Genomic DNA, 22240 nt, shown 5'->3' with positions numbered 1-22240 from the left:
TGGGTTTCTGGTGACTTTTGGAGGGCTCACAGTTTCCTCCACAAGTGTAACAGGTAGGGGGAGGTAAGAGCCTGGGTCCACCTGTCTGAAGTGCACTGCACCTACTACTAAACTACTCCAGGGACCTGCATGCTGCTGTAATGGACATGAGTATGACATCTGACGCTGGCATAGAGGCTGGCAAGTAATGTTCTTAATTACAATTTCTTGGAGTGGGAGGGGGTTAGTGACCACTGGGGGAGTAAGGGGAGGTCATCCCTGATTCCCTCCAGTGGTCATCTGGTCTTTTGGGGCACCGTTTTGTGCCTTATTTGTAATAAAAGCAGGTCTAGCTCAGTGGCGTAGCCAGAAGTCAATTTTTGGGTGGGCCAACAGGTTGGATGGGTGGGCACTAGACAGTGGTGTGCTGGTAAATGTTTAACAACAGGCTCTCTCCCCGGTCCACCTCTGCACCCCCCCATCCACCTGTGCACCTCTCCTCAAAATTGCAGAGCTGGCTATAGCCGGGGAGAGAGCCTGGGGGGGGGGGGGGGGGCAATGCATTACTGTCTCCAGGAAAAAAAAATTAAATGATCCCAGGTTCCAATTTAATTCATGTTTAATGTGGGATAAAATGCCATAAATAAGTAAATAAATATAAACTTTTAATGTTGAGCACCTGATTCTCAAAGTGGACATATTCCAAACACTATAATGAAAATAAAATGATTTTTTTCTACCTTTGTTGTCTGGTGACTGTTTTTCTGATCATGCTGGCCCAGTATCCGATTCTGCTGTTATCTGTCCTCTTAACTCCATTTCCAGGGCTTCCTTTCCATTTATTTCTTTACTTTCCTCCTTTCTTCTTCATTTCTTGCTCTATATCCATAAGTAAAAGCTGGGTCCTCTGCAGACTTGACTGTCTAGTGGATCCAGCTTCTGCCTATTTTCTTCATCCATGTGCAGTTTTTCTCCTCTCTTCCTTTTCCCTCATCTCATCTCCTTCCTCATTCTTCCATCCCCTCCATCCATGTCCAGCATTTCTTCTCTCTCCCTTCCCTCTCTTCCATCCATGTCCAGTAACCCTCCTCTCCCCTTCCCTCCATCCAGCAACCCTCCTCTCCCCTTCTTCCACCATATCCAGCAACCCTCCTCTCCCCTTCTTCCACCATGTCCAGCAACCCTCCTCTCCCCTTCCCTCCATCCAGCAACCCTCCTCTCCCCTTCTTCCACCATATCCAGCAACCCTCCTCTCCCCTTCCCCCCATCCAGCAACCCTCCTCTCCCCTTCTTCCACCATGTCCAGCAACCCTCCTCTCCCCTTCCCTCCATCCAGCAACCCTCCTCTCCCCTTCTTCCACCATATCCAGCAACCCTCCTCTCCCCTTCTTCCACCATGTCCAGCAACCCTCCACTCCCCTTCCCTCCATCCAGCAACCCTCCTCTCCCCCTGCCCTCTCCTCTCCCCTTCTTCCACCATGTCCAGCAACCCTCCTCTCCCCTTCCCTCCATCCAGCAACCCTCCTCTCCCCTTCTTCCACCATGTGCAGCAACCCTCCTCTCCCCTTCTTCCACCATGTCCAGCAACCCTCCTCTCCCCTTCCCCCATCCAGCAACCCTCCTCTCCCCTTCTTCCACCATGTCCAGCAACCCTCCTCTCCCCTTCCCTCCATCCAGCAACCCTCCTCTCCCCTTCTTCCACCATATCCAGCAACCCTCCACTCCCTTCCCTCCATCCAGCAACCCTCCTCTCCCCTGCCCTCTCCTCTCCCCTTCTTCCACCATGTCCAGCAACCCTCCTCTCCCCTTCCCTCCATCCAGCAACCCTCCTCTCCCCTTCTTCCACCATGTGCAGCAACCCTCCTCTCCCCTTCTTCCACCATGTCCAGCAACCCTCCTCTCCCCTTCCCCCCATCCAGCAACCCTCCTCTCCCCTTCCCCCCATCCAGCAACCCTCCTCTCCCCTTCCCTCCATCCAGCAACCCTCCTCTCCCCTTCTTCCACCATGTGCAGCAACCCTCCTCTCCCCTTCTTCCACCATGTCCAGCAACCCTCCTCTCCCCTTCCCTCCATCCAGCAACCCTCCTCTCCCCTTCTTCCACCATATCCAGCAACCCTCCTCTCCCCTTCTTCCACCATGTCCAGCAACCCTCCTCTCCCCTTCCCTCCATCCAGCAACCCTCCTCTCCCCTTCTTCCACCATATCCAGCAACCCTCCTCTCCCCTTCTTCCACCATGTCCAGCAACCCTCCTCTCCCCTTCCCTCCATCCAGCAACCCTCCTCTCCCCTGCCCTCTCCTCTCCCCTTCTTCCACCATGTCCAGCAACCCTCCTCTTCCCTCCATCCAGCAACCCTCCTCTCCCCTTCTTCCACCATGTGCAGCAACCCTCCTCTCCCGTCTGCCCTGTTTCCTTCCTGCCCCCCCCCCCCCCCCCGGCCGTACCTTTAAATATTATATTTTGCTGGAGTCACGGGCAGCCGGCATTGAAGACATCGGCAGGCTTACGCCGGTTCCAGCAGCCTTCCCTTCCCTCATTGCAAGTCGGATGATGGCTCCGCCCTCGTAGAAACAGGAAATACGTGAGAAGAGGGCGGAGCCATCATCTGACTTGCAACGAGGGAAGGGAAGGCTGCTGGAACTGGCGTAAGCCTGCCGATGTCTTCAATGCCGGCTGCCCGCGACTCCAGCAAAACTGTAATATTTAAAGGTACGGCAGGGGGCGGGGCAGTGGTGGGCTGGGGAGGCAGATGCGGGATCGGAGCTCAGCCTGCTCCCTCCGCTCCGCTGCCTCCACTGCTGGGTGGGCCTGAACCAAAACTGGGTGGGCCTGGGCCCACCCAGGCCCACCCGTGGCTACGCCGCTGGTCTAGCTCATAACATCTAAGTTTTAGTCTTGGGTGTTTTTGTTTTGTTCCATTATGGCTGAAAAACTTCTAAGTCTTAGGAACGCCCAACTCCCACCTTGAACACACCCCTGGCACGCCCCCTTGAGATTTAGACGTCCTTTTTACAGACTTCATAGAAAAACGTCTAAAAAGAGATTTCGAAATGATTTGGATGTTTTTGTGAGATAGACGTTCCAAATAAAGACTTATATCACTTTTTGGACATTTTTCTGTTTTGAAAATGAGCCCCATCTAATCACCTTAATATATATATATATATATATATATATATATATATATATATATATATATATATATATATATATTGTACTAAGACTTATTTAATAGGAAGCTGACTATACATAGAAAAACCTCATTATATCATCACTCATCACATATATAACTAAAGATAAAATAAATCATATAGGCTTCAGCTAACTTTATTCTTTGAGTAAACTCAATGGGGTCCTTTTACTATGGTGCATTAATAGATTTAGCCTGTGCTAATCATTAGCGCACTCTAACACTGGGATTTACTAAGCTGCTAGCGCAGCTGGCTGTGTGCTAGTGCTGATACAGCCCATTCACTTTAAATGGGCTATGTTGGCAATGCCGCACAGAAGCTGCTAGCGCAACTTAGTAAACAGACCCATTAGCACACCTTAGTAAAAGGATCCCAGTATATTTTCACAAACACTAAGGGCTCCTTTTACAAAGTTGTGCTACTATTAGTGGCACGTTGAATGCAAAGAATGGGCAGAGAATGGGCTTCTTTGCATTTAGCATGCCACTAATTGGTAGCAAAATTTTTTAAATGATCAGGAAAGGAGCCCTAAGCTTCTCACACCTAAGAGACTGAAAAATCTGCAAAGTTAAAAAAAAACATTATGCAAGTGCCTTAGGGGCCCTTTAACTAAAGTTTAGCATGCTCTAAATGCTAAGGCACCCATTTTATACCAATGGGCTTCTTAGCATTCAGGCCCCAATGCTGAAAACTCTGGCACTATTCTGAATAGTGCCATAAAAATACTGCCAGAACAGCGCAGAACAATAATTCCCTAATGCTCAGCACTAATGAGATGCAAATATAGGTGTACTCATAGAGTTGAGCATTCGTAAGGATTGTGCTGTGGCATGGGAGGATTGTTCTTGGTGCATGCGCAGAAGTTCCATGGTAAGTTCAGCTCCTGTTTCCATGCGCCAAGTAAAACCCAAGCATGAAGCACACATTGGCATCTGTTTTTTGCAGCCTAAATATAAGCATTTTTTATTTTGTTTAGTTTGGATGCTTATATTTAGATGCAGGAAGCAGACGCCAAGGTGAGCTTTCACTGGGTGTTTTTAATTTTCTTTTTTTTGTTTTAGCATGGCCGCTTTAAATTTAGACACAGGAAACAGACACCAATGTGTGCTTTCAATTGGGTCTGCTGTTTCTCATGACCTGCGCTTAACGGCTTGCACGGGCTTCCTTCTGCTTCCATAAGCAATAAAACCCAGCAGAGTTTGCAGAAAGAATCATAAGAGAAGCATAAGAATCATGAGAAATCCTCTCTTCAAACATCCTAATGCCTGCTCCGACTTGGTGTTATTTCTTGCAGTGGTAAGGCAGTTTTGTTTCAGGCACTTTCTTCAGAGCATTGGGGAGGAATACAAAATGAGCTCATTTACTTGAGCTTGACTACATTTGTATACTATCTCCACTAATGCCTGGCGCACTTGTTGTTTCCTGTGCTAGACTCCTCTGAACCTTCTGCGCAGGTAAATGTGGGTGCTAATGGCCTCTAGCTCCAGCGTCTACTTTTGTGCATTGGGGTCTTAGAGCATGATAAGCAATAGTAAAAGGGTCCCTTCATGTATGATCCAACAAAGACACTGCTGCACCTTTCAGAACAGTATTGAACAGAAAGATTTTACTAGAAGGAACCAAAACAAAATGAACAAAGATATATCTACATCCAAAATAATCCTGTCATTGCTGCTCAAGCAAAGAGAGTGGTTAAAAATATATAACAAACATTTATAAATTTATATAAAACATTTTTGTAAGTTTAATCAAGAAGTGTATAATTTGTGGAATTAGCACCTATCAGCAAACCTTTATCTAAAATTAACACTGTAATGCGCAGCTCAATAGTTACGACTGGAACTAGAAAAACTACTAAAACTGTGAAGGAATACTTCAAAATAAACTTTATATAGTTGCTAATGGAGTAATGCCTTGTATACTACCATTAGTGATCTTGACTAAAAAGCAGTACAAGGTTCTAACTAATACATAATAACAAAACTGAAAAATACAGGGATTGAGCAAAAAGACCTCTCTTCTTAAATCTAGAAAACTTCCACTTTTAAAAAAGATGAAAAATAATAAATCTAGAGGAATTACCAGGCTGTTAATGGTTGCTGCAGAGTAAAATAAAATACAACTATCCTCAGCCATTCCAACATGACATTTTCTGATGTTGATATGGCATGAGACTGGAAGAAGGAAATACAGGAGAAATAAAAAGATGTTTGACTGGCCTCCCAGTGGAGGTGATGGAGGTGAAGATAGCATTGAACCACAAGAAAACCTGGAAAAGGCAAAGGAGATAGTGCTGGGAGAAGTCAAGGTTAATCCAGAGATCAAATACAGTCCATAGTACTGTAGCAGGAAGAGATGGGTTTTGTGGGTTTCTATTTATTTATGTTTTGCTTCCAAAAATATAAGATTGATTTATTTGTAGACCAGTAAACCCAGTAAGCCATTTTCTGGAGTTTGGGAGAATAGCTGTGACCAGTTGTGACCAATGTTATGATGCCCATAAGCCAATGGTACATCTCTTAGAAGTCAGTGACAGTAAAGATGTCATGATCCAGCATAAAATGAGCTATTGGACTTGTATTAGCTTATTGAGAAGGCAGTAGTTGGCTCTATGCATGGAAATGTAGAAATTTATGGTAGAAAAAGACCATACCGCCTACCTATACCAACTACTAAGCTCTACACTTCATTCCTATTCCTTAGAGACCTTCTGTGCTTGTCTAATGCTTTCTTGAATTCAGAAACAATCCTCGTCTCTACTGCCTCCACTACTATTTCTGTAAAATATATATATATTTCTTTAGATTACTTCTGATTCTGTTCCATTTCACCTTCATATTATGCCCCCATGTTACAGAGCATCTTTCAATTAAAAGAGGCTGGTCTTCTGTGCATTTAGATCAGGAAGGTATTTAAATGTCCTGATCGTATCTTCCCCTCCCCTGCCTTTCTTCCAAAGTATACATATTAAGATCTTTAAGTCTGGCCATTTAAATAATCACCCTCTGGACCAGGAGTTCTCAACCCAGTCCTCGGGACACATCAAGACAGTCTAGTTTTCAAGATAACCACAAAGAATATGCATAAGATTGATTTGCATACATTGGAGGCAGTGCATATACATTTATCTCATGCATTTTCATTATGGATAAATGTGCATGCACTGCCTCCAATGTATACAAATCAATCTCATGCATATTCAAAGTGGATATCTTGAAAACTAGACTGTTGGTGTGTCCCGAGGACTGGGTTGAGAACTTCTGCTCTGGACCAACTTCATCTTATTTTTATCTTTTTGAAGGTGCAGTGTTCAAAATTGTACACGGTACTCCAAATAAAGTCTGATCTGAAACATAAAAAGAGGCACTATCTTTTCCTCAATCATCAGACTTCCTTTTCTGACAAGGTTTGTTTTCAGAATGGTGTAAACATAGAGAATCTTTTACCATGTGTGTATTGAAATAAGATAGATCCAGATGTTAGGCATCTAGTAGGCAGATGCATGGAAAATAGAGATGGACACATTGCCATAATGGTGGAAAAATATGTCTCCCTGAGGGAAAGGTGAGTTCCAAGAATAAAAGTGGCATTTGTCTATGAGTAATAACATTCTCTATTAATGTTGCTTTCCTCAAAGTCAGTATCTCCAAAATTGATGTCTTTAGTGGAGTAGTCTTGCCAAATATCACCCGTATCCCTGCCTCTTCCTCACTGTAAAGTACATATTCACAAAGTCTCTTGTGTAACTCATTTCCTCCTTCCCATTTACTTTGCATAGAGCCTATAGATGATAATATGCAGTACTTCTAGGGTTGCCAGCTCACCCAGAGAGGCTGATCTAGTCCTGCTTTTGCCCCGTTGCATGTGTGGATTAGGGTGATATGGTTACCCAAAGAAGTACAGCTGTAGATCCGTAGGTTCTTATGCAGGTGACTAATTTCATACCCTCTTGATGTCTTGTCTGACCCTCCCTACTCCTATATTGTAATTTCTTTAATTTGAAAGGACGTGGAGGAGAGAGGAGGGAGGGTGGAAGATGTGGAGTGGGACTAAGGCAGTAGTAGGGACTAGTCTGAAAGTTAAAATAATTCTGACATTGCCAAAACAGGAGGGTGACTCTTATTCCATTCACACACCCCTACTTCTCCAATCTTCCTACCCCTCCCCCAGCTCCCCCTTCCACCAGCCTGTATGGTTGTTACCACTCACAGCTGTGAACTAACACGCCCCCTGGTGTTTGCATGCAGTCATTGCATCCAGCAGATCCTGGAGGCTGTTCTCCATTGCCATCAAATGGGGGTTGTCCACAGAGACCTCAAGGTGAGTTTTCTACCCCACTGCTCTGTGCGTCTGTCTTCTTTGCATGTTCAAGAGAGCACGGGCCTCTTCTGAATTACTCCAAGTGCAATAACCCTTAGGAATGCTGCTGTGTTCTTTTCTGTTGTTTTTGTTTCCGTTTTTCTGGTTTCCTTATTATTGACTTAAATCTGGCTTTGGGTAACATTGTGAAAGATGATGCCACCTCGATATCAGCTGGCTAATAATCAGCATGGCTGCATAAAGTAATTGCTAAAAATGGTTGTGGTGGGGTGCTGAGTCAGGCTAGCACACTGTAAACTCCTTCACTTGGCCTGCAGCATTGTTTCCTGAAATTTAAAAGAAGGCAGCTTGGCAGCTTTACAGATTGGCAGCCTTTCAAAGGTGCAGTGTGAGGACTGAATTATTCAGTGTATAGGACTGCCACCTTACCCCAGCAGTTTGATTTAAGACCTGGTTTTGCCCACATTGCATGCATGGGTTGTAGTTCTTAATTTTTAGGGAAGTAAATGAAAAATCAGAACCTCGTCTATATATGCAATAGGGCAAAAGTAGGCCTAAATAAGCCTGTTTGGTTGACCAGAGGTGAGACAGCAGTGCTACCCAGGGGCATTAGTGACCGTTGTTGAATAAGGCAAATATTATTTTCTTTTCAGAGGTCTTTAAAAAATTTAATTCTTTATACAGCATATCTAAAGAACACTTGTTGCCTTTAACAAAGGCTGTTACTAATCAGTGGTGTATCCATTCAAGGTGCATGTGTTGCGTACACACCCCCTGCCAGTCCCTTCCTTCCTGACCTTGCAAAGCTCTCGCAATTCCCTCCCTCTTCCTGATGCATCCCCCTCCCCCCCGGGGCCTTAAAATTACCTACAATCTTTGCCTGGGCACTGGTAGCTTCCTTCCAGTGTTGCCAAATGGGTGGGTTTCCCACCCAATTGGGCTGGTTTTTAAGCCAGGATGCTGGAAATGTTCGAAGGCTGCGGGCTGCGGGAAATTGGGCTTCTTTTTCGTTGCAGCTGTGCGGGGTTTGCGCTTTTTTCGGGGGTTTCTTTTGGTCCAATTTGGTCCAATAGAAGCTTTTCTGGGATAGGGTTGACATCAGGGGCGGGGTTAATGACATCAGAGGTGACATCAGGGGCGGGGCTAACAACGTCAGCGGTGACGTCAGGGGACAGGGTCGGTGACGTTGGGGGTGGGGTCGGTGACGTTGGAGGCGGGGTCGGTGACGTTGGAGGCGGGGTTTGACTTTGGGTGGGTTTTGGGCTGGTTTAGGGCCGATTTGGGGTGGGGAAAATTTTTCCCATCTGCCCACACTGCTTCCTTCACTCATAGGCTACTTATGAGTGCGGCTGGTGCTACCTTGGTGAAGCCTGGAGGTGATTTTAAAGTATAAGGGGAGGGAGTGGGGGAAGGGGGAGGAAGTTGTGAGAGGTTTGTAAGGCCAGGAAAGGACAGATGCAACAGGAGGGAAATGCTGTGTGAGATGCACCCCATGTTGAAATGTCCTGGCTACGCCACTGTTACTAATGATATCACACATTCCTTACATCTGTTTGGTCCACAGTGACAAGAAACAATGACATCACACTGAATGGACCAGTCAAACATCAGTGTATTTGAGATACAGTGTCTCCATGTTGCCAACATGGTAGTAAACAGAAATACTGCTTAAAAATTCTTTAAAATATACTGGGATCAATATTCAACATGGTTTAAGCAGATAAGAGAGGGTTCTGCCTGCTTAAACCATGCTGAGTAGACCAGTTGCCTATGTTCAGCAGCCCTTAACTGGGCACTGCCACTAAATATCAGCTCTGACTTCTGCAGCACTACCTGAGAATTGCCTGCATAGCTAAGTGGGCAGATAGAACCACACAAAAGACAGTTAATATGTGCTCTCTTAGCTATGTGGGTGCAGACACCCATATAACTTCTGCCTGATCCTAAATATTCAATGCCAGTGCTTGGACATAACCTGGCATTGAATATCCAGTGTTAAATCTGCCTGCAGCTGTCAGCAGTTTAAAAACCGCTGACCGCTATGGGCTGAATATTGATCGGACTGTTTCAAGGGTACAATGCCCATATCATACATGGTGTCTTTGTGAAAGTGTATTATTTGAACTTGTGCACAGTCCTTTGAAAATGCTTAAACCATCCCCAGCCCATATCCAAGAGTGCCTGGAGGTTCACACAATTTGTGACTAGTTCACTGCTCTCTTTCTCCACAGTCTAGTCAGCTTGGAAGTGGAATCCCTGATCACAATCAAAATATTCAGACAGGTCAGAGGTCACCATCACAGTATACCCAACCTAGCTCTCAGGCCCTATTACTGAGGTGAAAGACCAGGATCTTTATTGCAAATTGGCTTTGGGTGCCTTTTCTTCAAAGCTGATTATCCGGTTGTGTTGGTGTGGCACTAACCAAAGCCTAGACAGCAGTCCCCCACCTGAATGCCTAGTTGTAGCATCACTGAGATGAGGTGCCCACATTTGAGGTATACAGACTGAGGCATATTTTCAAAGCACTTTGGGAGGCTAAGTTCCATAGGTTTCTATGGAACTTTGGGAGGCTAAGTGCTTTGAAAATAAGCCTCTGTACACTGTCCCAGGCTGATGGTAAGAAATTCAAAGGCACATGTACTTCCAGCAGTACTGTGTTAGAGTGACATCAAAGTAGGCGAGCCCCTTGTGAACTGGAAATTGTAGCAAGCACTCCTGTATAAACATGAACTAAGTTACGGACTGCAGGAGATGGCAATCTGTAAAAAAAAAATCTACCATAGAGTGGACACAGGACATAAACATAGCAGAATGATTAATATTGCATCACAAAAACCTTCTTTATGTTATCTGTGCACTAACCAATGACACTTGTAGAATTAACTGTAGTTGATGACTTCACAATGCAGATGTGTTGCCTCCCAGACTGTTAACACTAGGTTCCCTGGCAGTGGCTCAATTTAACCTTGCTTGTTAGAACTGGCTCTTCTTGTTCTCCCCAAATGTTGTGATATAAGGAGGAGGAGGAGTGGTTTTCAAATAATAAATCTCTAAAAAGAATAATGTGTGCATTGTTTGACATGCTTCTCATTGTTCTGATTGAAAATCTGAGCAATACTATATCTCATTGTTTTTCTGACGATTCACATTAGCATCACTAATGAGAGCCATTTGTCCTGCCACAAAGGCCAGGACCAACCTGTGACAATATTTCATGGATTTCTTCACTGAACAAGTGATGATCCTGCCTAGCCAGTAGATTTTGGCATTCTAGTATAGTTTCCTAGAAGTATTGGGTGTTCCCCATTTAAAGGATTTTTAAAGCATTCTAGGTAAACATTTGTTCTTGGACTTAGACTTCCTGGAGATGCACTGAGGTTTTACAAATTAATGGTTAGGACTTGTTTTTCTGCTGTACTTAATGCTGAGTGGCAGTAACTTGTCCTGAACAAGGAAGTAGGTCACTTATTGTCTGAAGGCAACTTAGAGCAGCCTTCAGGAATAAACAAGTGGGGAAAGCATGTGGAACATGGTTCATGTAATTCTTTCCAACCCCACTATACATATACATATGCTTATGTGTATATGTAGTATGTGTGTGTATCCAAGTGATAATGTCCCCGATGGAGCTGTGGTGCAGACACTACCCAGTGTTTATATCACTTTAAGAAGTCTTTAGTAGGCTCACACTGTGCATGCACAAGTGCCTTCCTGCTTGCTGGAGTCAGGTGGGACCGCAAGTCTTTTTTTCTCCACAGAGATGACAACACTTGTCACCTTTGTGGTGCATTCTTCAGGATATTTGCCTTTTCTTTTCATTCTTTGGTGCCTTCCTGCTCTGTTTTTTTGCTCCTTGTGGAATGTCTGTCTATTTAGCGCCCCCCCCCCCCCCCCCCCCCCCCTTTAGCCTTTATTGGCACTTATGTTTGATTTATTTTTTTTGTGGCCCACAACTGTTTTAGGCTTGGGCTCCCAGTTGGGATTTTGTCTTCAGTTTTTACCTCCCTGCACCATTGAGTTGTTTGATTTTGCTGTGGCCATCTTCCCCACGATGTCCCAGAAACCTACCAGTGGGTTCAAGAAATGTTTTCTGTGTACTTGGACTATGTTGGACATCAATCCTCATAAGGAATGCCTCAAATGTCTGGGAAGGGTTCAAGATCCTGTAAAGTGTCCTCTTTGAGCTCAAATGCAGAAGAGGACCATCAAATACAGGGTGGTAATCTGAGAGGCTCTTTGCCCTCCAGAAGTCCGATTTACTGACATTGCCATCGAGAGCAGCAGTTCCTATGGCCTCAGGAGCTGCACTGGATATTGGCAACACTTCAGCATCAAGGAGGTCTCCACCTGCCTTGATATTGAGTGCTGGTAGCAGGTGTGCAGGTGAAGCTCACTTGACCCAACACTGAGGAAGCGCCTGAATTCAGTGTCATGTCATCCTCTTCAGCACTGAAGGATCCCTATGCCAATCTTTGAGCAAAAGGAAAGAAGCATCGGCATCGGTCTTCCTCAACGCACGGTGCCAGGAGCTCCAGGGTGTTGACATTGTGGTACCCAAGAATCATCAGCGCTGTGAGGACTGCACCCCCTCCATAGTAGCAGTGCTGACCCACCAGTCTCCCTGAGGTTGAGACCCTTTTCTCAATTCAACACTGATGCCTTCTCAGACTCTGGCCACACCAGCACTCCCCCCGCCTTTACAGATGCCTGACCTTGGGGACCAAATCCAGGCCTTCAAGAGGAATTGAGGCGCCTCGTGGGACTGCAGAGTATCGAGGCTGCATGCGCCAACTCTTGAGATTCTCCAGTCCGTCCTGGAGGCCCATGCTTTGCTCATTGGGTGGTTGTTGATGCCAGTGCCCTGACAGATTGTGGAGCCAGCACTGTCTGATGCAGTCACCCTCTCCAGTCCATTGAGAGATGAAGCTGCCTCAGAGGGCTGGGGAGTACCTGTGCCTTTGCGCCTGTGTGTAGGGTCTGGCCCTGCCAGCAGGCTGAGGCAGGTAAGGACTCACCAGGCTCATGAAGAATATTTCACTGTCTGAGTCAGATCGTTCCTGGGTGTCCGAGGAGCCTGAGGACTTCCTGGAGGAGAGGTATTTGGGCCTGCCTTCAAACCCCTCCCCACCACAGAAAAGATGTAAGTCACCTTGCCACTTTTTTTTTTTTTTACAGGAGATGGCAGCCACCATCCGTTTTAAGTTGGAACTGGAGGACAAGCACAGGGCTGAATTGATGTGGATCCTGGATTATGATTCTCTGCCTAGGGATGCATTGAAGGTTCCTGTTCACAACTTCCTTAGGGTTGCACAGTTGAGCCATTGGGAAACCCCTCTCTTAGTGCAGGTCATTCCAAAGAAGGCAGACTCTTATGTATAGAGTCCAGAAGGCTCCCGGATTCTAGAAGGCGCAGCTGCCTCACCATTCAGTGGTGGTCAAATACGCACTCAATGGAGCAAAGAGTTCAACGTCCCATGCCTCGGTTCCCCCAGGCAAGGATGTTCAAACCCTGGCATCCTTTGGGAAAACAAGCATGTACTTGTGGTCATTGGTTGGCAATGTGCTAGAGTTCATGGATACTCTCCCACAGGAGCAGGCCACTCAGTTTCAGCAGTTAGCCATTAAGCAGAAGGAGTGCAGGAAACCTCTGGCTAGGGGCATTTTTGATGTAGCATCTAGGCTCTCTGCTTTTATTGGGATACAGAGACTCTCCTGCCTCCATTTCTTAGATTTAGAACCTGTGGTTAAGGAACAGCTGGGCTACATCTCTTGCTGGGGTGATAACCTTTTTGAAGACAAGGTGGAAGAGGTTACAGACCTCATCAAAAAGCATACTGATATATTCAAGTCTTTATCTCGCCCCTCCTTCTGCACCCTCCACCTCTTCAGGGTTTTATGGTGGGGCAGAAGAAGTTCTTACTACTCTCATAGACATAGGTACACCCCTGTTCCCCATTCTCAGCAGCAATCCCAGCCTCAACTCTCCCATCTGTGTCAGCAATGGGCTCAAAATCCCCAACCGGCTCCCCAGTCTAAGCAGGGAACAAGCTTTTGACTGGCTCCAGGAAAGCATAGCCGCCGTAAACACAGCTGCACCGGATGACCTATAAGTAGGAGGGAGGCTGAATTTTTTCCAGGAAAGATGATCCCTTGTAACCTCAGACCGGTGGGTTCTTCAGATTTTTCAGGTGGGCTACACACTTAATTAGCATCAGAGACCTCCTAATTTCCCACCAACAGCATCAAACCTTAGCTCTCAGCACCAGGCAGTGCTTGCAGAGGAACTCTTCTCCTTTCTTTTGGCCCACACATTCAAACCTGTTCCACCAAAGGAAGAAAGGATAGGACACTATTCCAAGTACTTCCTTGTGTCCAAGAAAATGGGAAGATATCATCCCATCCTAGACTTAAGGGCCCTGAACAAATACCTCGTCAAAGAAAAGTTTATGAAGATTTCCCTGGGCACCCTTCTCCCCCTGATTCAGGCAAATGATTGGCTGTGCTCTTTGGACTTAAAGGATGCTTACACCCACATTCAGATATTCCTAGGTCACAGTAAGTATCTCAGATTCTGATTAGAGAACTACCACTACCAGTATCGTGTCCTGCCCTTTGGCCTTGCATCCGTTCCCAGGGTCTTCACAAAATGGCTTGCAATAGTCGCAGTGTCTCTACATAAACTGGTAGTTCAAGTGTTTCCCTGCCTGGACAATTGGCTGGTTAAGAGCACATCCAGGGAAAGTGCTCAGGAGTCAATGTGGAAGAAATTTGGTGTTGGAGCTACTAGAATTCATTATCAATCACTCAAAGTCCCATCTGCTCCCTGTTCAATGATTGGAATTTATTGGAGCCCTTCTAGACACAATATATGCTCAGGCCTACCTGCCTCTGGCTTACTCTGAGGCCGTGATGGCCATTGACTCTTAGGTTCAAGACAGCCAACAGGTGTTGGCTTGGCAGATTTGGGCCACGACTTCCACTGTTCATGGCATGCCTCCACTTGAGAGGTGCCCAATGGACCCTAGCTTCTCGGTGATCCCAGACCACAAGGAACCTAGCAGATGTCATCTCCATAACTTGGAGCTCACCCGGTCGCTCCACTGGTGGACAATTCTGCCAAATTTGGCCCTGGGACTTCCATTCCAAATTTCTCCACCTCAGAAAAACTCTTGACTACAGATGCTGCACACTCAGCAAGTCTGATCTGCTCAGGAGTCCAGTTATCAGTTCAGCCTAGAGCTACAGGCCATTTGGAATGGTCTAAACATTTTCAGAGATTGGCTGATGAACCAAATTATACTCACTGAAACAGACAATCAAGTTGCCATGTATAATGTGAACAAGCAAAGAGGTACAGGATCCTACGCCTTGTGTTAGGAGGTGGCATGGTGCTTTCAGCCATATGCCTGGCGGAGAAAGGGAACAGTCTGGCAGACAGGCTGAGCAGAGTAATGCAAACATATGAGTGGCCTCTTAACATAGGTGTTGCCTGCAAGATCTTCCAACAATGGGGCACCCTTTTGGTGGATCTCTTTGCCACTCATCTCAACAACAAAGTTCCTCAGTTCTGCTCCTGACCCAGGCTACACAGCACACTAGCATCACATGCTTTCCTCTTCAACTGGGGGAAAGGTGTTCTATATGCATATCATCCCATTCCTCTGATCTGGAAGAGTTTGCTGAAACTCAAGCAGGATCGAGGGACCATGATCCTCAATCATCACACTTTACTGATCTCTAAAAAACATGGAGACTAGACTGCTTTCTGACTCTCATCATGTAGAATGAGAGGGCTGTTCTGCACCCCAGACTCCAGTCCCTGGCCCTCACGGCCTGGATGTTCAAAGCATAGAATTTGATTTCTTAATTTCTTGCAACTGCCTGAAAGAGAAGTTTAAGGTCATGGATTTGATACACCACCTTTCTGTGGTACACCAAAACAATTTAATATATATTATATGCAGGTACTTTCTCTGTCCCTAGTGGGCTCACAATCTAAGTTTAAGTTTTTGTCTTTAAGATGTTCAGATGGAAGTTGCAGTTGAGTTTAAGAAGCCTTTTTTTTTTTTTTTTTTGCAAATAGCCTGGAGCCTGCAGGAATGTGCAGATTGGGATCCTGCTGGCTCTCCCAGCTCCAATGCCGACTATGTATAGCAAATCTAAAAGAGATTTGATTTATTAGAGAAATATAGGGTATTTCTTCATATACAAAATTATGACTAATAGATCACAAAATACATTTATTTGAAGTTTGAAAAAGAACCTGAACATCAGGTTGGTGAATTCCTATTGGTTAATGGCTCTGATAAACAGATATTAAGCTTTAAATTTTTTTTTTTAATTTATAGATTGTCACTTTTGTGACTTGTTAAATGTAATAATCAGAAACATGAAATTTCAATAGGAGAAAATATCATAACAAAGGAAATAAGCAAACCTCATTATTCTTCACCCACTATAACAAGAAATATAGGAAAAAAATTAATCCAAGTCTTAGGAAAATATTTTTTAAAAATAGGTTGGGGGGGGGGGGGGGGGTGTGTGAAATGATAACACGTTCACGGATAGGAGAAAAGCAGTTGGCCTAAACAGTATTTCCCATGTGAGCAACCACTACATTCACATCTTCCTTTGTAAAAATTCAATCAGCTGTTTAGGGTCAGAGAAATGAATGATTTAGCTTCAGACAATACCAAACATGGGGGGGTCTTTTACTAAAGGTTATCTTGAGTTATCCGCAGCAGGTCTCATTTTATTCCTATGTGCCTTATATTCCTGCTGCAGATAACTTGAGCTAATCTTTAATAAAAGAACCCCATAGGCAAGGAAATCTCAACTGTAAATTTGTGCCTAGAACCCTGGACCTAAGAGCCATCTCTGACTCCACCCAAAGTTGCTTCTGACTCTGACTCCACAGCCCTGGTTTCTCACTAGTTATTGTCAGAGGAATTGAACAACAGTTTTTGATAGATTGTGATCTGAGGTCACATGAAAATGATTTGATATCATTGTGAAGTGGGGGGGATGGAGGTATTTATTTACGCTTATCTGATCTACTGTCACTATCCTATAATCTCTGTCCAAAGATAAATGCCAGATCACATGTGGGAGTTTGCCTTTGCAGTCTTTCACTACATCTCTAAACATAATAATTTTGATATTTTTTTTATTCATCCATTGCATCTATTCCAGGTTTTTTTAAATTTTATGTGCCTCTAACTTGTAGCCAAAAGGAGGAGATGGCCTTGAATGGAGTAAATGAGCAGCTGCCCATCTCTCCACGTTCAAACCTGGGCAAATCTCCACCAGATGCACCTTCCTTAGATCACATTTTATAGCTACTACTAATCATACCTATAGCACTACCGAATGTACAGATGCACAGAAGAGACAGTCAGTTTTGGAAATGTATTTATTAGAATAAACATAGTTAGTCAGCAAGGCTATGCTCATGGCAAGCTTGGTTTTATTTCACATTTAAAAGCTTTAAATATCCATGGGTCTAAAACACCTTGCTGCATTAAGGGCTACCCTCTCACTTAATGGCACTTGTTAATTTTGTTGTGAGTGTGGTTTTAAAATTTCAGCTTTTTTGTTTCTTTTTAAGTGTAGTGATCTGTTCTTGTGCCCCTAAACAGAATCACTGTCTGGGGGACAGGTTCATTTTTCCATAAGAGCTTCCATCCTTTTCTTTTCCCCAGACTGGCAACCGTAGCTGCCAAATTCCAGCAGGGAATTTTAAAACAGAGTCCGGTTTTCCCACTTGTAAGGATTTGATAAGTATTTCAGGGCTATCTCTGGTCCAGTTTTGTAAATTGGGCAGTTTATTTTTAAAGTAATTGTTCCTTTTGTTCATGGCAGAATTCAGGTGGGCCATAGTTAAGAACTTCCAGGAGAAGTATTTCTTAAACTAGGCCAATTTGGAAAGAAAATGCCCAGTGCTACCATATTCTTCCTCGCCACTACTCAGTTGTCATGCATTTCATAGATTGGAGACTGAGGGCTTGCCAGCCACCTATCCTTCTTGTTTCTGGTGCTTCTTTTTATACAAAGGACTGGAATTAGTAGAATTAAAATCTTGCTACTAGCTGGAGATGCTGCTGCTTTAAGACTAAGTCCTGAGAGCTCTGGACCATGCTCCCAACATGGAGAAGGGGCATCCTTTAAAATATTCTTTATCATAACAATGGGAAACTCCTCGCACAGCTAACGGGAGGATTATGATGTCAGCTACCAAAATGATCTGTTTTCTTGCTGTTCACTGTGGTTTCAAGGATGACTGCAGCAAACCACAATATTCTCTCAGTCAGCATTAGATTCCTACTGTGTTTAGTTTATTTTGCTTCTGCAATAAACCATGTATGTTTTAAAAGCATACACTGTCTGCGTATGTGTGCGCTGCATGTGGTGCTGGTGGTGTGTGTGTGGGTGTGGGGGGGGGGGGGGGGTTGCTTCACAGCATAAGAGTTTCTTAGTTCCTTTCCAGGATATATCTTTTACACACCCTGTCCTCATGGTGTCCTGCCAGCCGTACAGCAGCCTCCTGTTGATAGTGAAAGGTATGACCAGTGGGGCTCATCAGGAAGAGCAGCTTCTGCCATGGCATCTACCTTGACAATTGACAGCAGCTTGGAGAGAGTGGCAGTAGCAAAGGAGAGGTTGCCTACTTGTGCTAGATAGGTGGTGTCTTTAGGGAGTATTTTTATGTGGCAAGTAAGGATTTTGTGCCTACCCCCTCCCCCCCCCCAATAGGGTTACCATATTTGCAGAGACAAAAAAGAAGACACAAAAAATAAAATGCCACCCTGCCCTAGCCTGTTCCTACCACAGAGTTACCTTGACCCCCCCACCTCAAGAAAGCCAGATTCTATAAGCAGTGAAAAAGTAAAAGTAACAGAAATGCATTTTCTTCTGTAGTCTAAATACAAAATTAGAAAAGATGTACATTTCCAAAAAAGCAAGCATCCATGAACAGCGTGTCCCCCTTTCCTTTCCCTCCCTTCCATGAGAAGCATATCCCCCTCTCCTCTCCATCCCCTTCTATCCATGTGCTGCATTCCCCCTTTTCTCTTCCCTTCCCTCCCCTCCATATACAGCATGTGCCCTTTCTCTTCCCTCCCATCCACAAGCAGCTTGCCCCCTTCTTTCCATCCATGTGCAGCTTACTCCCTTTTCTTCCTCCCATCCATGAGCAGCTTGTTCCCTTCACTCCCTCCCTTCCCCTGCCGAACGTACTGTAGCATGCCCTGGTGGTCTAGTCGCCTCTTCAGGGCAGGAAAGAACCCCACTGTTTCCTGTCCACTGCTGCTAACCTCCCTGCTGTCACTATTTCTTGAAAATGGCTGCCAAGACTTCAAGTAGTGGCCTCGCAAGACTTTGTGGAAGTCTTGCGAGGCCACCACGTGAAGTCTCAGTAACCATTTTCAAGAAGTGGCGAAAGTGAGCAGGTCAGTGTCAGTGGGCAGGAAAGAGTGGGGGGGGGGGTTCTTTTCTACCTTTAAGAAGCCACTAGACCACCAGGGCATGCTACTGTAGGTTCAGGAGGGGAAGGGAGGGAGTGAAGGGGACAAGCTGCTCATGGATGGGAGGAAGAGAAGGGAGCACGTTGCACGTGGATGGAAGGATGGGGGCAAGCTGCTTCGGGATGGGAGGGAGAGAAGGGGGTGTTCTGATCTGGTTTTACAGCCTGCCTCACTGACACAGCACTAACACAGACTACTCAGTAATTACTAGGAATTCTTTTGGATTCGTATTAGGTAAATGAGACTTTTATTAGAGGTTCTAAGATACACAATGATTAAGATATAAGCTACATAACTGAAAAGAAATAATACCTATCTATAGTGAAAAAGAAACAATCATTACATCACTGATCCCTACATCCAAGCAATGCTAGGAGTTTCTAGACCAGGAAAAGAAGCAATAATACACTATAATATACATACATCCATCACTGATCATTAAATCATCCAGGCTTTTATCATCAAATGGGGGGCCCTGCTCACAGCGAAAGCCAGGAGTTTCTTTGACCAGGAAATATGGTTCTCTATGCAGTACATACGTTACTCACAGACGAGCTCCCAATTTTTATTTATTTATTTATTTATTGCATTTGTATCCCACATTTTCCCACCTCTTTGCGGGCTCAGTGTGGCTTACAATAAGATATGAGTAGTAGAAATACATTTGTAACAACTTGAATATGGAATACATTGTGCAGAGTTGTGTGAGACATTCGATTATCATTAGGAATGAAACAATGGGACATCAACATAGAAACATTAGGAGGAGACAGTGGGACAATTGATTACAGGATGAGGGATCTGAAGTGGTTGTATGTTGTATTGATGAGTGAGTATGGACTCTATGTGTTTTGGTTCTTTCCGTAAGTTTGTTCAAACAGGTGCGTCTTCAGTAGTTTTCGGAAGGAAGCTTGTTCGTTAATCATTCTTAGGTTGCGCGGTAGTGTATTCCAGGCCTGCGTGCTCATGTGGGAAAAGGTTGACGCGTGTAGCGTCTTGTATTTCAAGCCCTTGCAAGTGGGGAAGTGGAGGTTGAGGTATGTTCGGGATGACCTTTTAGCGTTTCTGGGTGGTAGGTCTATTAGATCAGACATGTACGCTGGGGCTTCGCCGTAGATGATCTTATGGACTAGTGTGCAAACTTTGAAAGTAACGCGTTCCTTAAGTGGAAGCCAATGTAATTTCTCTCGTAGTGGTTTCGCCCTTTCGTATCTTGGTTTTCCGAGGATGAGCCTGGCTGCTGTGTTCTGGGCTGTTTGAAGTTTCCTCATTATTTGCTCTCTGCAGCCCGCGTATAGTGAGTTGCAGTAGTCCAGGTGGCTGAGGACGAGGGATTGCACTAGGCTGCGGAAGACGAATCTTGGGAAGAATGGTCTTATCCTTTTCAATTTCCACATGCCATAGAACATCTTCTTGGTTGTATTGTTTGCGTGGGTTTCGAGTGTTAGGTGGCGGTCGATGGTGACTCCAAGGATTTTTAGTGTTTCTGAGACTGGGAGGTTTAGGGTTGGTGTGTTTATAGCGCTGAATTCATTTGTGTTGTATTGGGAGGTGAGTATCAGGCATCGGGTTTTTTCTGCGTTTAATTTCAGGCGGAATGCGTCTGCCCATGTGTTCATGACGTGTATACTTTGATTGATTTCGTTGGAGATTTCTTTGGTGTCTTGTTTGAATGGGATGTATATTGTTACATCATCGGCGTATATGTACGGGTTGAGCTTATGGTTTGATAAGAGTTTTGCTAAAGGGATCATCATTAGGTTGAAAATGGTTGGTGAAAGAGGTGATCCTTGTGGGACTCCACATATAGGTGTCCATGCCTTGGACGTGGTTGAATTAGATGTGACTTGATACGAACGTAGGGTTAGGAACCCCTTGAACCAGTTCAGGACATTTCCTCCTATGCCAAAATGTTCGAGTATGTGTAGCAGGATTCCATGATCTACCATGTCGAAGGCGCTTGACATGTCAAATTGTAGGAGGAGTATGTTGTTGCCAGTTGCGATGATTTGTTTGAATTTGGTCATAAGGGTGATTAATACTGTTTCTGTACTATGATTCGATCGGAATCCTGATTGGGCGTCATGCAGTATTGAGTGTTTATCTAGGTAGTTTGTGAGTTGTTTAGTTACCATACCTTCAGTTAACTTGGTTATTAGTGGTATAGATGCTATTGGCCTGTAGTTGGTTATTTCGCTCGTGTTTTTCTTTGTATCTTTAGGAATAGGGGTGAGCAAGATTTTTCCTTTTTCTTTTGGGAAGAGTCCATTTTGTAGCATGTAGTTTATGTGGTTTGTTAGGTCTATTATGAATTTCTGGGGAGCGGATTTCATGAGGCTGTTTGGACATATGTCTAGTTTGCAGTTGGATTTAGCATATCTTTTAAGAGTTTTAGAGATGAGGTCTTCTGGCAGTTGTTCAAATTCGGTCCAGGTTCTGTCTGCTGGGAATATTCCTTCTTCTGGATCTAGGCAGTCTAGAAGAGTGGTGTATTCTGTAGGGCTAGTGGGTATCTTGTGTCGTAGTAGTATAATTTTCTCCTTGAAGTATGTCGCTAGGTTGTCGACACTTGGTGTATCTTTGTCGTTGGTTGTAACTGGTGAGGTGTCTAATAGTTTGTTCACGAGGTTGAAGAGTTTATGTGTGTCTTTGTAGTTTGGTCCTATTAATGTTTTGTAGTGAAGTCTTTTCGTCTGTTTTATGGTATATTTGTATTTTCTCCGAAGTAGTTTCCAGTCATTTAGTGTTTGTTCATCTCTCTTTTTGTTCCAGGCTCGTTCTAGTCTCCTGACTTGTGTTTTTAGTTTTTTCAGCTCTTCGGTGAACCATGGATTTGCGTTTTTCCTGTGTGTAGTTCTGGTTTGGACTGGGGCGATTTTGTCTAATGTTGTTGTGCTTATGTCATCCCATTCTTGGAGGAATTGGATGGTGTCAGCGTTTGTAGTCCATTCGTTCTGGTAGATCTGTTGCCAGAATGTTGAGGGGTCTATTTTCCCTCTCGTTGTGTAGGTTGTTCGCTCATGTTTATTATTCGTGTTTAGTTGTGTTTTTTGCCAGCAGAGAGTGACATTTGCTCTATGGTGGTCTGACCATGGTGTTGGTGTCCATCTTGTATTAGCGAGTATAATAGTTGAGTCCGGTTCTAGTCTTTCCGTTATGATATCTAGTGTGTGTCCTTTTTCGTGAGTTGGTTGTATGTTGGGTGTTTGCAGATCCCAGAGTTTT

At 44.6% G+C, this 22240-nt stretch overlaps 1 protein-coding gene across 21 annotated transcripts in view; it reads left to right on the top strand.

The window, feature by feature from the left end:
- The window catches only part of CAMK2B (calcium/calmodulin dependent protein kinase II beta), a 453822-nt gene that overhangs the window by 253346 nt on the left and 178236 nt on the right, over window positions 1–22240 (top strand). For 11 of the 21 annotated variants that reach the window (XM_030201732.1, XM_030201722.1, XM_030201730.1 and 8 more), the window contains one exon: window positions 7418–7490. The exons of the other annotated variants lie outside the window; for them this stretch is intronic. In XM_030201732.1, coding sequence (XP_030057592.1) covers window positions 7418–7490 — 73 coding nt within the window. The remainder of the gene's footprint in view (window positions 1–7417; window positions 7491–22240) is intronic. 21 annotated transcript variants of the gene reach the window in all.

The sequence above is a fragment of the Microcaecilia unicolor genome, chromosome 4 (genome assembly GCF_901765095.1).
Source record: "Microcaecilia unicolor chromosome 4, aMicUni1.1, whole genome shotgun sequence".
Taxonomy (NCBI): Eukaryota; Metazoa; Chordata; class Amphibia; order Gymnophiona; family Siphonopidae; genus Microcaecilia; species Microcaecilia unicolor.
Note: the sequence above shows the minus strand (reverse complement) of the source record. Positions and strands in the feature narration are given on the sequence as shown.